We start from the raw sequence: 10,604 nt of genomic DNA, 5'->3' as shown, positions 1-10,604 counted from the left end.
TGATACACGCACGGTTGTCCAATGGAGCAAGGGTCGGGATAGATTGGAGATTCGGTAGGCTTATGGGCTTCTCACCAAACGATTCCAAGGGATAGTGATGGAGAAGTGTTCTAGGCTTATGAGCACTCATATTTCACTTCAAAGAGGATGAAAATTACGATGGATAGATGACACCACAAGGAGGGATGACAGACTCTTTGATCTCGTCACAAAGGTTTCGGCTAATGAAATTGAGAATCTTATCCAAACACTAGCTCGAAGACTCGGGTTTGCTTGATAATTTCAAGACAAAATCGAGAGAGATGAACAAGAAAATGCTCTAAATTTTATTATGTAATCTAATCTGTAAAAACTTGACAAATGGGCCTGTTTAAATAGGCAAATTCGCAGAAGAGAAGAAAAGGAAAATAGCTAGCTGATTGTTTAACAAGAAAGGAAACAATTGCTGGAAAATACTTAAAAGGAAAGAGAATTCTTCTGCAGCAATCAAACTCCAACTGATAGTATGAATATGGCAAGAAGATGATTCTCCCATCTTCTAAGGGAAAGTCCCCAAATCTGCAGAAATCCCTTGAATGATGATTCTAACGGCTAGGATGAGTTGGCAGATTTGAGATCAGACTTTTGATGATTTCAGGTGCTTGTTATGCTGATCAGGTGTTCCACAACAAGCTCCCTAATGGCGTCTTCAGGTGTTGGACAACAAGAGCTCAAAAACGAGCAGGCTCTTGTTGCTTAATCCGCAAGCTTCTTCGGTTCTTGGATTGTCTTCAAGGGTCTTGGCCACGAACTTGTTGATTCTTGAACGCAGGCTCCTTGCTTGTTCCCTTGTGAGTGGTGGATCGGGAATGATCGGAAAGACTAGTTCATTGGTTGTCCCTCCTTGCTTGTCCTCCTCCTTAGCTCCTTTGTGCTCCTCATCTCCTTTGTGCGTTCCATGGTTTCCTTGCTCCGCTTTCTCCTCGTTTAGCTCATCTAAGTCGATGACCTCATCATTTAGAGTGCGTCGAAACATGTTTAGGGTGCAACAAAAGATGTTTAGAGTTCGTCGAAACATTTTTAGAGTGCGTCGAAACATAATAAGAGTGCATCCAAATATGTTTAGAGTGCATTAAAACATTTTTAGAGTGCGTCGAAATATATTTAGAGTGCGTCGAAACATGTTTAGAGTTCGTCTAAACATGTTTAGAGTGCATCCTAACATTTTTAGAGTGCGTCAAAACATGTTTAGAGTGCGTCGAAACATGTTTAGAGTTCCTCTAAACATGTTTATAGTGCATCCAAATATGTTTAGAGTACATTAAAACATTTTTAGAGTGCGTCGAAACATATTTAGAGTGCATTGAAACACATTTAAAGTTCGTGTAAACAGATTTTGCGTGTCCTAAAACACGTTTAGAGTGCGTCCAAACACATTTAGAGTGCATTCAAACATGTTTAGAGTGCGTCAAAACATACTTAGAGTGCATCCAAACGTGTTTAAAGTGCGTCCAAATACATTTAGAGTGTGTCGAAACACGTTTAGAGTGCGTTGAAACATGTTTAGAGTGCGTTGAAACATGTTTAGAGTGCAACAAAAGGTGTTTAGAGTTCGTCGAAACATGTTTAGAGTGCATCGAAACATGTTTAGAGTGCAACAAAAGATGTTTAGAGTTCGTCCGAACATGTTTTAGAGTGCGTCGAAACATATTTAGAGTGCGTCGAAACATGTTTAGAGTTCATCTAAACACGTTTAGAGTGCATCCTAACATGTTTAGAGTGCGTCGAAATATATTTAAAGAGCATCGAAACACGTATAGAGTGCGTCCAAACATGTTTAGAGTATGTCCAAACACTTTTGCAGTGCATCCAAACATGTTTAGAGTGCATCGAAACATTTTTAGAGTGCGCCAAACATGTTTAGAGTGCGTCGAAACATGTTTAGAGTGCAACAAAAAATGTTTAGAGTTCGTCGAAACATTTTTAGAGTGCGTCGAAACATAATAAGAGTGCATCCAAACATGTTTAGAGTGCATTAAAACATTTTTAGAGTGCATCGAAACATATTTAGAGTGCGTCGAAACATGTTTAGAGTTCATCTAAACACGTTTAGAGTGCATCCTAACATGTTTAGAATGCGTCAAAACATGTTTAGAGTGTGTCGAAACATGTTTAGAGTGCAACAAATGATGTTTAGAGTTCGTCCGAACATACTTAGTGCATCCAAACATGTTTAGAGTACGTCAAAATATACTAAGAGAACATCGAAACACGTTTAGAGTTCATATAAACACGTTTAGAGTACGTCCAAACACGTTTAGAGTTTGTCCAAACACGTTTAGAGTGCATCCTAACATGTTTACAATGTATCGAAACATGTTTAGAGTGTGTCGAAACATGTTTTAGAGTGCATCGATGCATGTTTAGAGTGTGACAAAAGATGTTTAGGGTTTGTCGAAACGAGTGCATCAAAACATACTTAGAGTGTATCCAAACATGTTTAGAATGCGTCGAAACAAGTTTATAGTGCAACAAAAGATGTTTAGAGTTCGTCGAAACATATTTAGAATGCATCCAAACATGTTTAGAGTGCGTCGAAACATAATAAGAGTGCATCCAAACATGGTTAGAGTGTAACAAAAGATGTTTAGAGTTCGTCGAAACATGTTTAGAGTGCATCGAAACATAATAAGAGTGCATCCAAACATGTTTAGAGTGCGTCCAAACATATTTAGAGTACTTCGAAACATGTTTAAAGTGAATCCAAATATGTTTAGAGTGCATTAAAAGATTTTTAGAGTGCATCCAAATACATTTAGAGTGCGTCGAAACACGTTTAGAGTGCATCCTAACATGTTTAGTGATGCGGAACCGAGGACCTTTGCTCTAATTAGGCGTGTGGAGACCGCGACCTCTAACCAACCGGTAGGAATCAACCTTGACACAAGTCTAAAAGACTGCCTCGACCTAGACCTAACACCGTGATTAGCAACCTTGGTATAGTGAAGACGCCACAAACGGTTATGACTGTGCGTTTGATAAGTCGGGTGAACGCCACGGATAGAAATCCGATAATTTCAAAACAGTTCACAAAGAACTAAAAGAGAATACTCTTACAAGTTTATTGATCAAGGATCTGTTTTTACAAATGAGTTTAGTTCACCTATTTATAGGAGAACCAAGAAAATACCAAAAGACATAAGAAAACTACAATAAGTGCTAGTCTTCCTAAAACTTTGGAATTATTGGAAAAACAAAGCCATAATTGTGTTGGACTTTGACTTGAGTAGATTGGAAGCAACATTAAAGGCTTGAAGACTTGAATTTGCAGAATTTGTTTGGCATTTTCGTCATGGACTTGGGCTGCAACATTTGGGCCTTCATTTTGGGCTTTCTACACTTGATATCATGTTGCAAATGGGCTGGACTTGTGTGTGACTTGATCCAACAAAAAGGTAGGTGCACCTTGTTGCTATGAGTAGTCCAACTAATTCTTTTTATGTTATCTTAGATTGCATAGTCCCATACCTATACAGCCCTCGGATCTCTCTCATTCCGGTGTGTTCGATTCATCCCTGTACCCCCTACCCAGAAGCTCGTCAGGAGCCGCCCCTTGTCCGTGCCTCTGCACCGGCGATCACTCCCCGCCCTCCTACGGTACTCTGGGTTGTCACACGGTCCAACTCCCCTAGGCATCAGCTTTGATTTTCTTTCCTTTGGGAATCTTTCCTTACGCATATGAATCCAAACCCAGTCGCCAGGTTCAAAAATCACTTCCTTTCTTCCTTTGTTGGCATGTCTTGCATATTGCTCCGTCTTCTTTTCTATGTTCAACTTGGCTGTCTCATGAATCTGCTTAACAAACTCAGCTTTTCTTTTTCCATCAAGGTTAGCATGTTCAGAAAATGGCAAAGGAATCAAATCCAATGGAGTCAAAGGATTAAAGCCGTAAACAATTTCGAAAGGTGAAAAGTGAGTAGTGGAGTGAACTGATCGGTTGTAAGCAAATTCGACATGAGGTATGCATTCTTCCCAAGTTTTAAGATTCTTTTTCACAATGGAACGCAAGAGTGATGATAGAACACGATTCACAACTTCAGTTTGTCCGTCAGTTTGTGGATGGCAAGTTGTAGAGAACAGCAACTTAGTCCCAAGTTTTGACCATAACGTTTTTCAAAAATAGCTCAAAAATTTGACATCACGGTCAGAAACTATAGTCCTAGGCATTCCATGCAATCGAACTACTTCTCGAAAGAACAAAGAAGCGATATTAGATGCATCATCGGTTTTGTGACATGGAATGAAGTGTGCCATTTTTGAAAATCTATCCACAACAACGAAAATCGAATCTTTACCAGTCCTTGTCCTAGGCAACTCAAGCACAAAATCCATGGATAAGTCGATCCAAGGCTCACTAGGAATTGGTAGAGGAGTATACATACCATGCGGTTGAAGTCGGGACTTGGCCTTTTTGCATGTAATGCATCCACTACAGATCTTTTCGACATCTCTTTTCATGTGAGGCCAAAAGAAATGCTCCTTCAAAACCGAAAGTGTTTTTGTTATTCCGAAGTGACCCATTAATCCACCACCGTGAGCTTCCCTAACAAGCAATTCTCTCATGGAGCAATTAGGCACACAAAGTTTATTTTCACGAAACAAGTAGCCTTCGTGCCTAAAGAACTTTCCACTAGCAGTCATCGCACAAGATTCATAGACATCTTTAAAGTCATGATCATTAGCATAAAGCTCCTTGATGTGTTCAAATACCAGCATCTTAGCATCAAGAGTAGAGAGCAAAACGTACCTTCTTGACAACGCATCGGCAACGATATTTTCCTTACCTTGCTTATACCGAATGACATATGGAAATGTCTCAATGAATTCTACCCACTTGGCATGTCCTTTATTCAACTTGTGTTGGCCTTTTAGATGCTTCAAAGATTCATGATCGGTGTGAACCACGAATTCCTTAGGCCACAAGTAATGTTGCCATGTTTGCAAAGCGCGAACCAATGCGTAAAGCTCTTTATCATAAGTTGGGTAGTTCAACGTTGCTCCGTTCAATTTCTCACTGAAATAAGCAATTGGTCGTCCTTCTTGCATGAGAACAGCTCCTATTCCGACACCTGAAGCATCACACTCAATTTCGAACGTTTTAGAAAAGTTAGGCAAAGCTAATAAGGGAGAATTGGTTAGCTTGTCCTTTAACAACTCGAATGCGCGTTGTTGATCTGTTCCCCATTGAAATCCAAGGTTCTTCTTGATCACTTCAGTAAGTGGGGCTGCGATTGTGCTAAAGTCCTTTACGAACCTCCTGTAGAAGCTAGCTAAGCCATGAAAGCTTCGAACTTCTCCAACACCTTTAGGACTCGGCCAATCTCGGATGGCTTGCACCTTTTCTTTATCAACCTGAATTCCTTGTGCACTCACCACAAAACCTAAAAACACAAGCTTATCCTTGCAGAAAGTACACTTTTCTGGGTTAGCAAATAGCTTCTCTTGTCGCAGGACATCCAAAACAAGTTTCAAGTATTCAACATGCTCATTCAAACCTTTGTTATAGATTAGGATGTCATCAAAGTATACAACAACAAACTGTCCAATATAAGATCTCAAGACATGATTCATTAATCGCATGAAAGTGCTGGGTGCATTAGTTAAACCAAAAGGCATCACTAACCATTCATATAAACCATGCTTAGTCTTAAAGGCAGTTTTCCATTCATCACCCTCACGCATTCTGATTTGATGGTACCCACTCCTGAGGTCAATCTTAGAAAATATACAAGAACCATGCAATTCATCAAGCATATCATCTAAACGCGGAATAGGGTGACGATACTTTACCGTTATGTTGTTGATAGCTCGACAATCAACGCACATCCTCCAAGTTCCATCTTTTTTCGGCACAAGTAAAACTGGAACAGCACATGGACTCATACTTTCCCTCACATACCCTTTGTCCAGCAGCTCATTGACTTGTCTTCGAAGTTCCTTCGTTTCCTCGGGGTTACTTCTGTAGGCCGGCTTATTCGGAATGCTAGCGCCCGGAACAAAGTCTATCTGATGCTCAATGCCACGAATCGCCGGTAATTCTCGGGGAATGTCTTTGGGAAAGACGTCTTTGTACTCCTGCAAAACATCTTGAAGAACACTTGGCAAAGATGATGAAAAATCATTCAAGTTAGAAAGAGCCTCTTTGTACAGAAGTACAATGATTGGCTGACTTGAAAACAAAGCTTTTTTTATCTCACAAGCTCTCAGGAAGAAATTCTTTTGTTTCCTCTCGGGTTTGCTCTCAAAGGTCTGTTTCTGGGTTTTTCTCAAGAACTCTCCATTTTGGTGATCTACCTCATGGTCACTCAAGACATCGCTGCCACGCATTTGTGTTTTCCTGCTTGATATGATCGTCGTAGATTTCCTTCGGAGTTAAAGGAACAAGTCGGATTTTGCTACCTTTAAACTCGAACGAGTATTTGTTGCTGTAACCATCATGTTGCACACGTCTATCGAACTGCCACGGTCTCCCCAACAACAAATGGCTGGCCTGCATTGGTACTACATCACAGAGAATTTCATCTTCATACTTTCTAATGCAAAAAGGAACCCTTACTTGCTTGGAAACTTTCACCTCTCCACTATCATTCAACCATTGCAACCTATAGGGCTTAGGATGCTTTGTCGGTTGTAGATTCAGCTTCTCCACCATTGTAGCACTAGCAACATTTGTACAGCTCCCCCCATCAACAATCACACTACATACCTTGTTTTGAATAAGGCATCGAGTATAGAAAATGTTCTCCCGCTGTACTACCTCTTCTTCTTTGGCTTTCAGATTCAGGATTCTCCGTATAACCAATGCTTCTCCTTTGGCAGGAAGTTGCTCTTCAAAATCATCCTTTAATGATGGCATAGATTCTGTATCACATTCTGCCTCCGTTTCTATCTCACCATCATCACGCAACACCATAACTCTTCTATTGGGACATTCGTTAGCAAAATGGCCCCTGCCCAAGCATTTATAGCATTTAACATCTCGATTGCGTGCAGTAGAAGATTCAGGTTTACCTCGATTCCCTTGGTTTGATGTGGTTGGCTTTGTTTCTTGTTTTGATCCAGGGGCATACTTTTCCTCCTTAACAAAGCTCGATCTCATGCTAGATGATCCTTTGCTATAAGTTGGACGTGAATTTGCCCTCCTCTTGAGCTGTCGCTCACATTTGATAGCCAAATGCAACAGTTCTTCAACTTCGACATAATGTTGTAATTCCACTCTATCTTGAATGTCTTGATTCAAACCACCAAGGAATCTTTGCAAAGTAGCTTCCCTATCTTCCTCGATATCGGCCCTAATCATGAGTATCTCCATCTCCTTGAAGTACTCCTCCACACTTTGATTTCCCTGCACCAATTTCCGTAACCTTTGGTGTATATCACGATGGAAATGATTAGGAACGAACCTTCTTTTCATGACAGCCTTCATTTCATCCCATGTAATAATAGGATATTCACCATTCCTCCTCCTTGTGATTACGAGTTGGTCCCACCAAACAAGAGCGTAATCACTGAATTCCGCGGCTGCCATTTTCACCTTTTTCAACTCTGAGTAACGGTGACACTCAAACACCATCTCCGTTTTCCTCTCCCATTCGAGGTACACTTCAGGATCGTTTCTCCCTTGAAACGACGGAATCTTCATCTTGATACTCCCCAAGTCATCATCAACATGATTCCTTGCCCGTTGTGCACGTCTAGGCCTTTGGGGCTGCTCAACTAATTCTTCTTCATCCGACAATGCTCCTTCTCCATCACTAGGAACATTTTGAACTCTTCGTCCAGCATTTTGTCGTGGCTGGTTTTGTGCAGCATGTGCCCCATTTTCCATTCGATCCATCCTTTGATTGATGCCCTCCAATTCAGCTCGCATGATCCTCCGTAGCTCACCCATCAATGCTTGCATTTGGAGTGGATTCACTTCTCCATGTTGCTGATTGTCTAGATTACGATTTTGTTGTTCCGCCATGTTTTCTGCAAAAGAAGATAAGGAGAAAGAAAGAAGAAGAAAAATATTCTCACCACACTCAAGTATTTCACTCAAAGAAGTGTTTCACTCAATAATTGGCTTTTACCCTCTAATGATCTCACACTCTCTTGCCTTTTACCCCTCTTTAGTATTCTCTATATGGTTCTTATCGAACTATCACAAACGAGATCGAAAATCTTTTCCGCAATCGTTCACCAAGAGAAACCAAGGAATAAAACGACGAAGGAAGGTGCAACAAGATGCAGAAATGCAACAAGATTGAAAACCGACTAGAAAGAGTAGAATAAGAAACGTATGACACTTTTTTTTAATACTATGAATTGCAAATCCAATACTTTTTTTTTTCTTTTTCTTTTGATTTCTTCTTTTTTTTTCTTTGATTTGTTTTTTTTTCTCGTTTTTCTTTTCTCTTTTTCTTTTTTTTTCTTAAAAACCTTTTCCAGAAATGCAAAACTTGAAAACAAAAATGGAATAGAAATAGATGAGTAGGAAGAAGATGATAGAATGAAACGAAATGAAAGTTGAAATAGATAAAGGATAGATAAAACCTAGATTAGAGTCGAGCTCTGATACCAACTAATGTGGAACCGAGGACCTTTGCTCTAACTAGGCGGGTGGAGACCGCGACCTCTAACCAACCGGTAGGAATCAACCTTGGCACAAGTCTAAAGACTGCCGCGACCTAGACCTAACGCCGTGATTAGCAACCTTGGTATGCGAAGGCGCCACAAACGGTTATGACTGTCCGTTTGATAAGCCGGGTGAACGCCACGGATAGAAATCCGATAAGTTCGAAAATAGTTCACAAAGAACTAAAAGAGAATACTCTCACAAGTTTGATTGATGAAATCTGTGTTTACAAATGAGTTTAGTTCACCTATTTATAGGAGCCAAGACAATACCAAAAGACATAAGAAAACTACAATAAGTGCTAGTCTTCCTAAAACTTTGGAATTATTGGAAAAACAAAGCCATAATTGTGTTGGACTTTGACTTGAGTAGATTGGAAGCAACATTAAAGGCTTGAAGACTTGAATTAGCAGAATTTGTTTGGCATTTTCGTCATGGAATTGGGCTGCAACATTTGGGCCTTCATTTTGGGCTTTCTACACTTGATATCATGTTGCAAATGGGCTGGACTTGTGTGTGACTTAATCCAATGTCATTTTCCATGTGTTCTTGGCCCAAACAGTCAGGAAAGAGCCCGTTTAGAGCAGCTTGAAATTTCCTCGCTTTTGATCTCATCATTGGTCCATCCGGCAAGACGACGCGATCCATGTTGCTTTCGATGTCCTCATCATTTAGAGTGCGTTGAAACATGTTTAGAGTGCAACAAAAGGTGCTTAGAGTTCGTCGAAACATGTTTAGAGTGCATCGAAACATGTTTAGAGTGCAACAAAAGATGTTTAGAGCTCGTCGAAACATATTTAGAGTGCATCGAAACATTTTTCAAGTGCGTCAAAACATGTTTAGAGTATGTCGAAACATGTTGAATGCAACAAAAGATGTTTAGAGTTCGTCCGAACATGTTTAGAGTGCGTCGAAACATAATAAGAGTGTATCCAAACATGTTTAGAGCGCATTAAAACATTTTTAGAGTGCGTCGAAACATGTTTAGAGTTCGTCTAAACAAGTTTACAGTGCATCCTAACATGTTTAGAGTGTGTCGAAACATACTTAGAGTGCATCCAAACATGTTTAGAGTGCGTCGAAATATATTTAAATAGCATCGAAACACGTATAGAGTGCGTCCAAACATGTTTAGAGTATGTCCAAACACTTTTGCAGTGCATCCAAACATGTTTAGAGTGCATCGAAACATTTTTAGAGTGCGCCAAACATGTTTAGAGTGCGTCGAAATATGTTTAGAGTGCAACAAAAGATGTTTAGAGTTCGTCGAAACATTTTTAGAGTGCGTCGAAACATAATAAGAGTGCATCCAAACATGTTTAGAGTGCATTAAAACATTTTTAGAGTGCGTCGAAATATATTTAGAGTGCGTCGAAACATGATTAGAGTTCGTCTAAACATGTTTAGAGTGCATCCTAACATGTTTAGAGTGCGTCGAAACATATTTAGAGTGTGTCGAAACATGTTTAGAGTGCATCCAAATATGTTTAGACTGCATTAAAACATTTTTAGAGTACATTAAAACATTTTTAGAGTGCGTCGAAACATATTTAGAGTGCATTGAAACACATTTAAAGTTCGTGTAAACAGATTTTGCGTGTCCTAAAACACGTTTAGAGTACGTCCAAACACATTTAGAGTGCATTCAAACATGTTTAGAGTGCGTCAAAACATACTTAGAGTGCATCCAAACGAGTTTAGAGTGCGTCCAAATGCATTTAGAATGCGTCGAAACACGTTTAGAGTGCGTCCTAACATGTTTAGAGTGCGTTGAAACATGTTTAGAGTGCAACAAAAGGTGTTTAGAGTTCGTCAAAACATGTTTAGAGTGCATCGAAACATGTTTAGAGTGCAACAAAAGATGTTTAGAGCTCGTCGAAGCATATTTAGAGTGCATCGAAACATTTTTAAAGTGCGTCAAAACATGTTTAGAGTATGTCGAAACATG

At 39.8% G+C, this 10,604-nt stretch overlaps 1 protein-coding gene across 1 annotated transcript in view; it reads right to left on the bottom strand.

Moving 5' to 3' along the window:
- The window catches only part of LOC104822532, an 8,747-nt gene extending 1,282 nt beyond the window's left edge, over positions 1-7,465 (bottom strand). The window contains exons 1-4 of the mRNA XM_019203544.1: positions 6,360-7,465; positions 5,964-6,265; positions 4,313-5,885; positions 3,641-3,952 (exon numbers count right to left, since the gene is read on the bottom strand). Of these exons, the coding sequence (XP_019059089.1) occupies positions 3,641-3,952; positions 4,313-5,885; positions 5,964-6,265; positions 6,360-7,465 (3,293 nt within the window). The remainder of the gene's footprint in view (positions 1-3,640; positions 3,953-4,312; positions 5,886-5,963; positions 6,266-6,359) is intronic.
- Positions 7,466-10,604: the final 3,139 nt, after the last annotated feature.

This window comes from Tarenaya hassleriana, unplaced genomic scaffold (genome assembly GCF_000463585.1).
Source record: "Tarenaya hassleriana unplaced genomic scaffold, ASM46358v1 Cleome360, whole genome shotgun sequence".
Taxonomy (NCBI): domain Eukaryota; kingdom Viridiplantae; phylum Streptophyta; class Magnoliopsida; order Brassicales; family Cleomaceae; genus Tarenaya; species Tarenaya hassleriana.
This window is presented reverse-complemented; position numbering and strand designations above follow the sequence as displayed.